At 40.3% G+C, this 14684-nt stretch overlaps 1 protein-coding gene across 5 annotated transcripts in view; it reads left to right on the top strand.

Annotated features, from left to right (window-relative positions):
• The window catches only part of DNAJC6 (DnaJ heat shock protein family (Hsp40) member C6), a 155747-nt gene extending 143398 nt beyond the window's left edge, over positions 1–12349 (top strand). For all 5 annotated transcript variants that reach the window (XM_030865857.2, XM_060304700.1, XM_030865858.2 and 2 more), the window contains 4 exons: positions 3737–4000; positions 6122–6264; positions 8260–8436; positions 9950–12349. In XM_030865857.2, the coding sequence (XP_030721717.2) occupies positions 3737–4000; positions 6122–6264; positions 8260–8436; positions 9950–10051 (686 nt within the window). In that variant the 3' untranslated portion in view covers positions 10052–12349. The remainder of the gene's footprint in view (positions 1–3736; positions 4001–6121; positions 6265–8259; positions 8437–9949) is intronic.
• Positions 12350–14684: the final 2335 nt, after the last annotated feature.

The following is a 14684-nucleotide window of genomic DNA, read 5'->3' as shown; positions in this document are numbered from 1 at the left end:
CATTGCTCTGCCTTTCAGGAGATGGAGATAGGTGATGTGTGGATATAAATACATATATCAATATATAATTCCATCCACTACCACAGGGTTCTTCCTTACTTTCCCCTATTCCATATGTGTATCTTCCGTTTCCTTGGATCTCGGCATTAATAGACAACAAAAATAGTTTCAGAATAGCTGCGTCCGTATCACTGCAACAGCATACCTACTAGGAGGAGTTCAAGAGTTCTTTGTTGTTTTTAAAATGCAGTAATTCTTAAAAAACTGCTAGGGAAACTAGTTTCCTAAATTTCCCCATTTTTCAACTCACATAGCTCAGGAAAGGTAAGTGACTTTCCTGACAGGTATATAAGCAAGCGCTACACATTAGAATTTTTGACTCTTAGGTAATTGCTTTAGAGTAAAAATTAAACTTCCAAATTATATAGCTGCAATTTTTCAAAAAAGGTAGTATCCTTCTGAGAACTTTAGGTATTTTCACATTGAACAGTTCTGATACCAACACTGTAGTTCTTCCCATAGATATTCTGACTTAATTGGTTTGGCTGTGGCTTGGTTATAAACAGTTTTTAAAGCTCCCCAAGTGAATCTAACGTACAGCCGAGTCTGACGACCACTGCTTTTGCTTTTAATGAGGATTGCAGTGGACTCTGGGTTTAGCTACTGCTTTGTATTTCTGTCAGCTCTCCGCTTCGGTGGCATTGAAAATTAGAATTGCTAACCATGGGTAGAAGATATTCCGGAAGGGTAGACATCAGAAAGTCCTACAATGTTGATGAACAGTTTGAGATCAGAGTCAGCGTCTGCCTGTTCACCACTGTATCTGCAGCCTGGCGTGGAGAAGATGCTCGATAGTGTTTTATAAAGGAACAAATAAATGACAGTGTGGTGGGAATATGGAAGTATTTTTTAAGTTCTTCAGGTCTTTCTGTGTTATTGAATTTTTAAATAATAAACATATATATATTCAGAAAGAAGATAGTAAGCATCCTTAAAATATAAAATGAACTCCCAGTGCAGAATGCAAACCCAGCCTAAGGTATATGTTGATGCACTGTTGGCAGAAGGGCCCAGGGGCTCACAAAGAGGGGCTTCGTGTTCTGAGTTAGACACTGACAGCGATGCCTACCTGCAGAATATAACCCTGTCATTACTTTTTCCTATTACCAAGTATTTATTGAGCCCTTATGGTGTCCTGGTGCATGCTGGGCATATGAAATTGCATTATTTTAAAATAACGTCTCTTATTCGCTTAACTCAGGGATTGTGAAGAACTTTCACGTAGCCATTGTGCCTTCATGATATACCTGTGACTTAGACATAGTTCTGATTTCACAGGTGACAAAATTGAGGTCAAGGAGATGAGTTTTTCACTGAACTGCAGAAGAGCAAGGATTCTCTGTAGATGTTTTTCAGCTATATTCCCAGTGCACAGTATCTGGTACTTAGTAATGCTCAACAGATACTGATGAATGACTCTATGAATGAATGAATGAATAAGTGCATGCAAGAATGAATGCACGAGTGAGCAACAGAGCAGAGACTCAAACTCAGAGTGACTCTGGGTCCGATGGTCATAACACAACATTCCTAGTAGGAAAGGAAAGAGGAGCCCAGATCAGAGCAGAGGAACAGTATCTATATAAAGAAGACACTGTAAGTAAGGGATGAGTTGTAGTGAAAGACTCAGAGATTTAGGGAGGGATTAGGGATTATGGCTGCAGGAAATGAACATAACATGTGGAGCTAGGAAGCCCATAGTCAAGCCCCAGCTCCATTAACTAGCTGTGTGATCATGAGCATATCAGTATACCTCCCTGAGCCTTGCTTTCCTCATCTTTAAAGTGGGGCCAGACTGTGGAAAACAGTATGGACATTTCTCAAAAAACTGAAAATGGAACTACTATATGACCCAGCAATTCCACTCCTGGGTATATATCTGAAAAAAACAAAAACACTAATTTGAAAAGATACATGCACCCCAATGTTCATAGCAGCATTATTTACGATTGCCAAGATATGGAAGCAACCAAGGGTCCATCAACAGATGAATGGATAAAGAAGATGTGGCATATATATATATATATATATATCATGGAATACTACTCACCCATAAAAAAGAACAAAATTTTGCCATTTGTAGCAACATGGATGGACTCGGAGGGCATTATGCTAAGCGAAATAAGTCAGACAGAGAAAGACAAATACTGTATGATATCACTTATACGTGGAACCTAAAAAATACAACGAACTAGTGAATATGACAGAAAAGAAGCAGATTCACAGATATAGAGAATAAACTAGGCGTTGCCAGTGTTGTGGAGTAAGGGAAGGACAATATAGGGGTGAGGAAGTGGGAGGTACAAACTACTGGGTGTAAGACAGGCTCAAGGATATATTGTACAACACAGGGAATAGAGCCAATATTTTGTAATAACTAAATGGAAAGTAACCTTTAAAAATTGTATAAAAATTTAAAAAATTGGGCTTCCCTGGTGGCACAGTGGTTGAGAGTCCGCCTGCCGATGCAGGGGATGCGGGTTCGTGCCCCAGTCCGGGAAGATCCCACATGCCGCAGAGCGGCTGGGCCCCTGAGCCATGGCCGCTGAGCCTGCGCGTCCGGAGCCTGTGCTCCGCAACGGGAGAGGCCACAACAGTGAGAGGCCCACGTACCACAAATAAATAAATAAATAAATAAATAATTTTTAAATGGTAATTTTGATAAAGAAAGAAAAATAAATAAAGTGGGGCTAGTAATACTACCTACTTCTGAAGGGTGTTGTGTAGATTGAAGGCAGTAATATTTAGAAACATGTTTTATAATTTCTGAAGAGCTATACAAATGTTACTTTATTATCACTGTTGTTTTGGAATTGGTACCTGAAAGGGTCCCTGTAGATCACCATGTTTCAGCTTCTCATTTTACCTCTTTAAACATGAGCTACAACTGGTCTTCGTATTTTAGAAAAAGCCCAGCATATATGCAGTGAGTACTTAAAAGTTAGGAGTTACAGAATCAAGATTCTACTTAAATTCCCAGCACAAAGTAATATTTCCTAAAGCTCGAATAAGATTCTTTGCCCTATTCAAGGCTGTCAGAGTGTTAGCTGTGTTTACTCTCCTGCACTGAAATGCAAGTAGTGTGAAATTGAAACCTATTTATGAAATTTCAAAACCTCTTGGTTTACTCATGGGCACTAACCATGCTTGTATTTATAACAGACCATGAATAATCCTGCTCATTGAAGTTTAAGTAGCACCTTCATGAGTGAATGTATTTTGTTTTATTCCCTGTTCTTGTCGTTTGATAGTTTTTACTCCAGTGGAGTAGAGTCTGCTGAGAGGATGGGACGGAGGGCTGGGATGGCGTAGTGGAAGAGCCAGGGCTCTTCTGGCTTGGAGTTAAAGACTTGGACTGAAGTCCCAGTTCTGCCATCTTCTGGCTGTGTGACTTTGAGAAAGTCACTTAACTACTCTGAGCTATAGTTTGTTCATCCAAAGAAAAAATGGGACTATTAATACATACCTAAAAGTGTCATTGTGGGGATTAAAGGAAATATATGACTGCAATTTATTTAACTATTAGCACGGCTAATTGTGCCACCAGTCAAGGGAAGTTCCACTGAAGTCACTGTAAACAGTAACTTGAGACACAGGAGTTAGAGGCTACTCAAAATAGCATTACCTTCTTTCTCGCTCTCTCCTTTTTTTGTTGTTTTTTTAATTTGTTCTGTAGGTGGTTCTTCATTTGCCAGCAAACCCTCCACACCAACTGGATTGGGTGGAGGATTTCCACCTCTCAGCTCGCCACAGAAAGCATCTCCCCAGCCTATGGGTGGAGGGTGGCAGCAGGGAAGTGGCTACAGCTGGCAGCAGACACAGTCTAAGCCACAGTCCAGCATGCCCCACTCCTCTCCCCAGAACCGACCCAACTACAACGTGAGCTTCTCATCTGTGCCTGGGGGCCAGAACGAACGTGGGAAAGGAGCAGCTAACTTGGGTAAGGATGACGGTATGGAGGCTGGCTGTAGGGTACCCAAATGTATGTATGTCTGAAGAAGGAGATAGAAAGCAATTCTGGTAGTTTCTGAGGCAGTCTTTGAATTGTAGAGACAGAGCACGATCCCTACACCAGGGTGGTGCCTGGAGCTCCAGGTTTCATCAGGCTCCTGACACAGATCGCTTTGTGAGTGCTGGCTCACCTGTCTGTCTCTCTCCACGCTGAGACCAATGCCTCATTGTCATTAGCACCTAGCAGAGCGCCTGGCATGTAGTAGGCACTAAATGGCTATTGAATGGATGTGAGTGGAGGCGTGGTTGCATCTTGAAGCTGTCATTCCTTTGGAAGAGAGGGTAGAAGAGGAAGGTTGGGAGCCTTTCAAGCACTATGTTCACATTTGCTCTTGGACCCCATTTAGAGGGGTGGACGTATCTTGGACGTTTGGTCTTGCTTATCCTCTGGTTGGGGGATGTTCCTGAGATCATTGGGTTTCCTGTGATGGTTTTTTCCTCTCTTCTGAGAAGAAAGTTACAAGAACACAAAATGGCCCAACAGCTAAGGCTGGAGGATACCCTGGATGGGATTCTTCCTTTTTCAAATGGGATTCTTGATAGCGAGTGAAAAATAATATATTTTGGATAGCAGGGATGGTTAAACTTGAGTTTGCTAAAAGGCCTGTTATGATATATTTTACATTTCAGTTGATTTGATTATACCTAAGAATGAAACGTTTAGGGACATGATAAGGAAACAGGCCTTCCTATGGAACATGGAAAATGAAATTCTACTTTTCCTGGTAGCTGTAGCTGACATTTATTGAGTGCTTATTATATGTCAGGTGCTATTCTATGCAGTTTTCGCATATTATTTAATATAATCTTCCCAAACCAACCCCATGTTGTAGGCAGAGGTCAATAATTTCCTAAGTCCATACAGCTCGTAAGTGACACAGCCAAGATCTGAACCAGGACAGTGTGGCTCTAGAGCCCCTGCTCTTCACCGCCACACTCTACTGCATATGACACAGGTGACTTCTCACAATACTAACATGACAGGGACCCTCTTATTGGGAATACAACATCATGTTTGTTCTTCAGTTAGCAGTGGATATTCCTGGATAATTCCATAGAGTCACCTGGCTTCCCCTCCGTTCTTATTTTGAGTAGATGTGGGGTGAATGTCTTCAATCAGCAAATATTTATGGAGCGTCTTCAGTGTAGAAAACATTGGGGATACGCAGCGAACAAGACAGACAAAATCCCTAGTCTCAGAGCACTCACATTTTAGTGTGTGCGTATGACAGTGTACGTTCAGAATGCCTTACAGTATAGAGCTGGCAAGTGTGTTTCAATTCCAACACTAGCTTTGGTTGAAGGGCATGGACTGCATGTACTCCTGTGTTTTGGTTCTGTTTTGTTTTAACAACAAACATTTAAACAGCCAGGCACTGTTCTAAGCACACCATGCCTGGTTGACAGATGAGGAAATTGAGGCATGGAGATGGCAAGGAACTTGCCCCAAGATCACATCGCTAATAAGGGCAGAGCTGGAATTCAAACCTGGAGAGTTTGTCTCCAGGGTCTTTGTTCTTTGCTGCTATGCTAGGCTGCTTTTCCAAACAGACTGATAAAGATTGTGAGGCTAAAACCAGACTTGGGAAAAAAGAGCACTGTGATGGACTAAAAGTGTCAGCTGAGTGTGGGCAGGAAAGCAGTGGCATGCATGGATTTCAAGTACCAAAACCCAGGTCTTGGTCCCATCACTGATACTAACTAGTTGTGTGACTGGGGTCTGGGGGGCGTGGGGGAGGGAGCAGGGGGTAGAATCATGAATATCCTCATCTATGAAGAGACGGAACACTGGATATGGAATTAGACTTAATCTAGCAATCCCGCCCCGAGTCCAAGCTTTGCCATGGACATGGTATATGATTCTGAATGATCTCTTAAGTTCTCCAGACTTTACTTTCCTCATCTGTAAAATGGACATGACAGGGTAATTGAGAGGATTAAGGGCTTAGTGCATGTGAAAGCACCTTGAAGACCAAGTGTTGTGATATAATGATATGATATTATGTTTCAGAGTAAAAACCATAATAATTTTTAAAATATTATGTTGCAGAAGGGAAACAAAAAGCAGCTGACTTTGAAGACCTACTCTCTGGTCAAGGTTTTAATGCTCACAGAGACAAAAAGGGCCCTCGAACAATAGCTGAGATGAGAAAGGAGGAAATGGCTAAGGAGATGGATCCTGAGAAATTAAAGGTAAGTGAGCCTCTGACCCAGGGTGATTATTATGTGTGTGGAGATGTCAGTGTGGGACTAACCTATAGAAGGTGCCGTGTTAGGTTTCTAGCATCCACTTTATTTCATTTGGTTCCTATAGCTGTGATTTGAGTACAACTGTGTCCTTTAATAGCAAAGTACTTTCAGGGAGTACTGTGTATGCTGTTTCGTTTCTTTAATAAAATGCACTTTATTCCATGGTATGGTAGTATAGATTTTCTTTGTTTACATTTTCAAATAAGCAATGGCACTCTTTAGGAGGTGATCTTATTGTTCAGATGGCATTCCGATCTGTAGGTAAGTCATTATGATTTGGAGGTAAGAAGAATGCATTATTTATGTTCTCTATTTCTGCTTTGAGAGCTTTATATTAGACCAGATCAACTGAAGCCCTCAGGATCTCTTCTTTGCTGACAGAGAGGGAAATACTGATGTACCTGGAATTACTCACTCCCGTAATGTTACATCTGGAGGTTTGGGAAGGTGGCAGGGAGGAAGGCTGAGGGAGGTGAGGTCCTTGGCTTCCCCACTGCTTCCCTCCACTTTTAACCAGAGCATTTCTGCTTTTATCTGTTTTTGATTCTTGGAAGTCTAGGTAAGATTCTATTTGGGGAAGGAGAATGTTTCCCTATTATCTTCTTTTCTTTTAAAGTTTGCAAACCAGTGATGCCCTTATTTCATAGATAAGAAAACGGAGACATTACTTTATAGCTGAGGATGTTATTGTGGATGACGGTTAATTTGGGAACAAAAGGGTGGTTATATTGATGAATGGTGTGAGATAGTGAAAGAGTTTGTGAAGATCAAGATAAGTGGACTGCTCTTCACAGACAGAGAGGCTGAATTTCCACAAGACGAAATATACTGACCCTGTAGCAGCCTGGAAGATGAGGGGTCTAATCTGTTACTCCAAAATCAGGAGTGGTACAGCTAGTCAATGTCACACATTTTGAAAAAGTATACTACTGTTCTTCGCCATAATTTCCCTACAGATATGAACATTTGTTGAAGACGTACAGATACTATTTGGAGTACAATATAGGATCCTTTGTTTGTATTTGCTTTGCACTTCATACAACATCCAAAAGGTTTTATATTCCTTCCAAAAACCTTGTGCTCCATCTCAAGAACCTTTGTTCATTAGGTAAACTCTGACAGTTTTCTATAAAAGGAAGTCATTTATGTCTTTTAAACCATGCTTGGTTATTTAGTTGGTACGGGGTATTAAATCGTTTGGGAGAGTAGCCATCATTTACCTTGACTAAGCTTCTGTTATGTGCTAAATGCTGATGCATTGTTGCAAACCCTTCAATTTAATCATCTCATTTGTTCGAACTATGAAGATTCAAACTATGAATGCTCGTAGTTGGAATGAATGACTAAATGTATTCATTTAACAACCCTTTTTGAGCTCTGTTCCATGCCAGGCATACTATTTGATTTCTGAGTTACAGTGATATGTTAAAAACACTACCTTTCCTCAAACAGGTCTGCCTAGTGGCAGGGAAAGACAAACACATGATTACAATAAAGTGTCACACATATTATGATAGAAGCATGTTTAAAAGTTAGCCCGGAGAAATTTGTTCTTTTATCCAAAGGATTTTTTTTTAGTGTCTCTGTGTCACTATACTAGATAGAGCAGATAGCAGGGACCCAGACAGACATGGTGTGGGCACTCATGGAGTTTATACTTTAGGAGTGAGTAATTAACTCAGGGGGGGCCAGAGAAGAAGGAAAGTATTCAAACTCTCAAAGGCAGAGCAGTATGAAATTCCTGAGCAGGCTCTTGAAGGATGATGAAGAGTTAACCAGAAAGATGAGGTCGGGGGTGGAGGAAGAAAAGCAGGTAGAGGGCAGGTTGGAGTATGCAGGTACTCGACGTTGCTGGAGCAGGAGGGGTTTCCAGAGTCACAGTGGAGACCCTCTGGACTCGAGAGCATTTGGATCTCTTAACTGCCCCTGTGTTTACAGATTCTGGAATGGATTGAAGGCAAAGAGAGAAATATCAGAGCCCTTCTGTCCACGATGCATACCATGCTGTGGGCTGGGGAGACTAAGTGGAAACCAGTTGGCATGGCAGACCTGGTCACACCAGAGCAGGTGAAGAAGGTGTACAGGAAGGCTGTGCTGGTGGTACATCCAGATAAAGTGAGTACAGCTTGCTCTCCGCCACCGCGTGTCTGGGCCTCCTGTCGTTCGTTTACAAGTGTGCGTCAAAGCGTCATACTTTCAACTTGTTACTTGGACCATTTATATAAAATAAATCCCATGGGCTCAAAAAAGGTATTTAAACAAATAGTTACGCTTTATGAAACAGAAGAAAAGGAATCAAATAATATATTACAAATAATGGAATAGGGGCCTTCCTTAGGTGTAAGGTTCACCACTGACTCATTTTCAGGGAACAGATACAAACTGTGTCTTGACTTACGGGTGGGCTAAGAGCTGGACAGGAAAATGTTCTCCTTTAGAGATATAGCAGGATATTTAGCCAGGATTATAAAGTGAAAAAAGCTTTAGAACGTAGTTGGCAAACTTGGTGAGAATTAACAAAATACTCAGAATGGAACTAAATGCTTCACTATATTGATTATGCCAGTTTATGTTTTCATTGAAGTACGTACACATGTACGTGCTGCACGTTGTCAGAAACTTCAGCTACGGGATGGCACAGTTGAGATCACCATGATATACAGAAACCTCCCTGACAGAATTGGGTCCCTTGCTGTCTTGTGGACTGAGGATACCAGTCCTATGATGTGAGGCTGTGACTGAAGTCCTGCTTGGGAACACGTACTTGAATTTGATATATTTGATTTTCATCTCTCCACACTTTTTGTGACTAATCTGGATAGTATTAAAGAAATAATGTGTTTCAGTGAATCAAAGAGAAAGGGAAACAGCCCAGAAAAATTCACAAACTATATGCCTTATGTTATGGGTCTCCAAGAACTTTTTTCAGAAATGGGAAAATGGGGACTTCCCTCATGGCACAGTGGTTAAGAATCCGCCTGCCAATGCAAGGGACACGGGTTTGATCCCTGGTCCGGGAAGATCCCACATGCCGTGGAGCAACTAAGCCCCTGAGCCACAACTACTGAGCCCCTGTGCCACAACTACTGAAGCCCGTGCACCTAGAACCCATGCTCCACAACCATAACAAGAGAAGCTACCGCAATGAGAAGCCTGAGCACCGCAAGGAAGAGTAGCCTCCGTTCACCGCAACTAGAGAAAGCCCGCGCACAGCAACAAAGACCCAGCACAGCCAAAAATAAATAAATAAATAAATTTATTTAAAAAAAAAAAGAAATGGGGAAATGTGTTTTTCAAAATATGGCTAGTCAATTGGAGATAGACAGTCATGAACCTTTGTCATTTGATAGATAATTCTGGAAATGGAGATACATTTTGTGCTGCCCAGTAACTTCTCTGTTACCTACTCAGTGACTGACCACTACTACCAAAAGTGAATCCCTAGGGGGAGGGCTTCCTGGGGAGGTCATAGTAATTAGGGGCATGTAGATGGGGCTGTAAAAAGAGAAATGGCCTAATAGAAAAACATTTCAATTCCTTAGAGCCCACATATTAGCAGTGAAAAATTTAATAGAAATAAAACTTTGGTCTGTGGTATCTAATGTGTGGTTTTTTTTTTTTTCTATAGGCTACTGGGCAACCTTATGAACAATATGCAAAGATGATTTTCATGGAGCTCAATGATGCCTGGTCTGAATTTGAAAATCAAGGCCAAAAGCCCTTGTATTAATGTATGAGCTTTTCCATCTCTGCTGCAGACCTGTGCTAATGCTTAGTGAGTGTCACAGTTCTGAGGTTTTCACAGGTGAACCAAAAAACTCCAGCAACGTGTATCCAGTACTTAACTGTTAAGTTACTCGTAAATTAATTCCTCATTGATAAGGAATGTGGATGTTTGTTTTCTCCGATCCCCCCCCATAAAAGGTCCAAAGCAGGAGAGGAACTTTTAGTCGGATAAGCTTGCAGAGTTTTACAGCATTCCAGCCTGCCCTTTGGGGAGCCTACTCAGCGTTTTGTGGGGGAATGGAAAATAGAGGCCACCAAAGGCATAGCACCCATCTCAATGTCTGAGGATAGGACGATGAGCAAAAGTTCTAATAATAAGGTTACATGGTGGACTTAAATGGTTTTCATATTTTCTTGGAAAGATATAGTTTGAGCAATGGCTTCACATAGACTCCAGGAACACAAGCACCAAGTATCTTTTTCAGTGGAAATTTACTATGGTCTCTAGCATAATACTGTATACTTCTTTTGGTCAAGAGGACTGACAGATGTAAAAGAACCTGAATTATGTGGGAAGTGATTATATTATAATCCAGTGATTACTACCAACGCTTCCTGGATAAGCTAAAATTTCGTGAAAATGCTGGCTAAAGAAAAATAGGGACTCTGAGAGTGTAGACATCTGTATTCCTGGTCAGAAAGTTGGGCTGCTACCTTCTTTTCCCTTTAGAAAACTGGATGCTTGAACAAAAAGTCTTAATACCATAACAACAACCTGATTGGAAGGAAACCTCTAATTTTGCTATTAGGCTTAACGCTTTTCCTTTTGCTTAGCAGAGAAAATGCTCTTTGCTGGGAGCGGGTTGTGAAGCAGTTTGGCGCATTCACAGTCGATCAGGAAGGATGTGTAGTATGGACCCCCTTGTCCTCCGGGGTTGTGAGTAGCTGTGGGAAGAGAATAGACGACAACACTAACCACTAGTAACCAGACAGGGGCAGTTGCAGAGAGAGAGCCGAGCTCCCTTCAGACTGAGTCCGATGGCTTGTCAGGACTGGCTTTTTGAGGAACCAGGTTCCTTTTCCCACCTGAGGAAATTGGACCCCTTGGATTATCCCAGTGGGGTTTATTGTTTGAAAAGTTGCCGGGGGTCCACAGGAACAACAGTCACACAGGGACATCTGTGAAAGTAAAGCAAGGCTGCAACCTTTGCAGACTTCAGACTGGTTGGATTTCAGTTCAGTGTTTTGGCTGTTTCTCATTTTAAGGGGCAGGCAGTTGTTATTATCCTGTGACTTTAGTAGATCTCTTTGGGTGTGCACACACACAGTGTGCAGAAGATATATATGCAAAGCAGATGGCAAAAAAAATCTCCATTCTAGTCTTAAAAGGTTTATGCTCAGTATGGTAGAAAGCTTTCAAAACTTGTTTTTAAAAGACAATCATTTTTTTGTTTCTATTTTCATTTTCTTGTGGCAGACTGTACCAGAAAAGCAGCATGTCAAAAATACTTTATGTTCTATATACAACTCTCTCGTTCTTTCTCTTCTCTCTTTCTCCTTTTCTTCCTTCCTTCCTCCCTCCCTCCCTTCCTTCCTTTCTTTCTTCCTTTCCTTTCCTTTCTTTCTTTTTTTTGTTATAAAGATTCATTATTTATTTTACCTTTTGCTGACAATGTGAAACTCGCCTAAAATGTTCTCTTTTTAAATATACAGCTGTAAACTGTTCAAAGTAACCATAAAAAACTAGGTGTTATTTATTAACATAAAATAATGTTTGATGCAGTATGTGCTTGTCTTATTTAAAACTGGAATGTGAGACATGTTGCTGTGACTCTTTTTTCTCATTCACATTTGTAGATATTGTGTGAACTACAGTATATAATGATAATAATTAAAAGGATATTATGTGAATGTCACATACATTTTGAAATGATAGAACTATATTAGCTTTGTATCATGTTTGGATAATTCATCAATGTTCACAGTTTAAAACATCATTAAACATTATGTAATTAGCAATGAGAAAGAATCTTACCTAACTTAAATTTGGGATGTTCCCTATCTCTTTTCTGGATACATTATAATTCTGGACCCCTATTCATCTCAAAACTCTTAACATATGCAGACCAACAGGTTTTCGCATTCCTTTTAAATACCTGGTTGTGACAGAGCTCGTTGTTGATCGGATTCACTGTTTCGTTCATATTTATTGTAATATATTTTTTGTTTTGTAAATATGTTACACCAACAAAATGTGATTGGTCTAAAATATTTGTAATGTATATTAAAAGGCTCAAAAATATTTGTAGAAATGTAAGTTATTTTTGCACTCATGGGAATATGATGACAAGCTTGAATTATACCTTCTGATTCACTTTTAAGAAAAGTTATGGAGAAAGAATATGAAAAGCATATAATACATTTGCACCAAAACATGATCTGACAGGACTTCTTGGTTTATACTTTAACCACCCCCCGTTGCCACCCTTGCCCCCATACACAGACACACTTGATCATGCTGCATGAATGCTATGTTTCAAAAAGAATCAGCATAGAAATCCTGGTGTTCTAGCTAGGATATTAATTCATTTGTGTGCTGAGGCGAAGGGATTGATCCTGGGAGTCTGAGGCTTTGTCATAGAAAACAGATCGTTTAGGTGTTTAAGAAGAGAAGCAGCATGTTCATTTGGAAGCAGATGTTGCAAGTCAAAAGCATTTGAACTATCAGCGTTGTGTCTCTGTCTGGAAGAACGTTCAAGGTAGACCCTAATGATGCTGATGAAACACTTATTGTATAAGGAATGAACATGCAAGTTGAATTCCAGAACCAGCTATCGCAGCAACAGGACAGTTTCCCTGCTGGAAACATCTATTGGGGAACTTAGGTCAAGTAGACAGGTTTTGGTTGTTCTATACATAAACCATGGTGTTTCAGCATAATGGTACAATGTTAGTTTGAGACCAAAAGACTGGGTTTGAATCCTGGTTTTTCCACTTAAGGACTGTTATATTGGGCAAATTGCTTAAACTCGCTAAATCTTAATTTTATTGCTTGTAAAACAGAGACAATTCTAGCAACCCTGCAATGGAGGAATTAGGGATTGTGTATATAAACTGTCCCTAATCAAGTGGGTAGGTACTCACTAAATAGTAGCTACTGTTATTGTTAGTGATAGTCGATAAAACAAAGTATCACTGCAGGTTGGTACTGGGGCTGGAATTACACTGAAACCTCAGGTGGTAGGGAGTGGATAACATGCGTGGGAAAAGGCAACCAGAAGTAAAATGTCCCTTAGCCCTTTTTTCTATCTCCCTGGGCTGACAGAGATCTGTCTGCATACAATGGCGGACTTACATTGTATGTTCTGTAAAGGGAGTGGCTATGTGTAAAAAAGTGGTGGTGAAGATTGAGGAAGGAAAATTAACACTGACTGATTACAATAGTGCTGCATCGAACTTGCATTTAACTTAAGCACTGACTTGAGAGCCACCCCAGTGCAGATAGGGTGCCACTGCCTCTATCTTGAATGCACTACCCTAGGTGCTGTTACATATATTCATTTTCTCATTTAATTTGCAAAAAGTTCTGAGAGGCATGTTTTGTAAATCCTAGCTCAGGAAATGCAAGCACAGAGAGGTTTACCCAGAGCTGAGGTTGAGGTTAGCTCTTTTCTGTAGGATAGGGAAAGATGATATTATATACGGTGAACTTTATTAATATTTGTGAATTCAACCAATATTTTGTGTATACTGTGTGGGAAGATCAAACTAATAAATGAATTTGATTGCCCTGTTAACACAACTGATGGCAAGTTGGGGATAGGGTTCAGCTTCTAAAGTCTTACTCTTTGGGGTTTTTTTGTGTGTGTGTGTATGTGAAAGTTGCTTCCTTTATTTTATTTATTTTTTGAATTTTATTTATTTTTATACAGCAGGTTCTTTTTAGTTTTCTATTTTATACATATTAATGTATATATGTCAATCCCAATCTCCCAATTCATCCCACCCCCCCCACCCCACTTTCTCCCTTTGTGTCCATACATTTGTTCTCTATATCTGTGTCTCTATTTCTGCCTTGCAAACCAGTTCATCTGTACCATTTTTCTAGATTCCACATATATGTGTTAATATATGATACTTGTTTTCCTCTTTCTGACTTCACTCTGTATGACAGTCTCTGGGTCCATCCACTTCTCTACAAATGACCCAATTTTGTTCCTTTTTATGGCTAAGTAATATTCCATTGTATATATGTACCATATCTTCTTTATCCATCAATCTGTCAATGGGCATTTAGGTTGCTTCCATGACCTGGCTATTGTAAATAGTGCTGTAACGAACACTGGGGTGCATGTGTCTTTTTGAATTATGGTTTTTTTAGGGTATATGTCCAGTAGTGGGATTGCTGGGTCATATTAATTTTTTAAGGAACTTCCATACTGTTCTCCATAGTGGCTGTATCAATTTACATTCCCACCAACAGTGCAAGAGGGTTCCCTTTTCTCCACACCTTCTCCAGCATTTATTGTTTGTAGATTTTCTGATGAAGCCCATTCTAACTGGTGTGAGGTGATACCTCATTGTAGTTTTGATTTGCATTTCTCTAATAATTAGCGATGTTGAGCAGCTCTTCATGT

The sequence above is a fragment of the Globicephala melas genome, chromosome 1 (assembly GCF_963455315.2).
Source record: "Globicephala melas chromosome 1, mGloMel1.2, whole genome shotgun sequence".
Lineage (NCBI taxonomy): Eukaryota > Metazoa > Chordata > Mammalia > Artiodactyla > Delphinidae > Globicephala > Globicephala melas.
The sequence above is the reverse complement of the archived record's forward strand: the minus strand, read 5'-3'. Positions and strand labels throughout refer to the sequence as shown.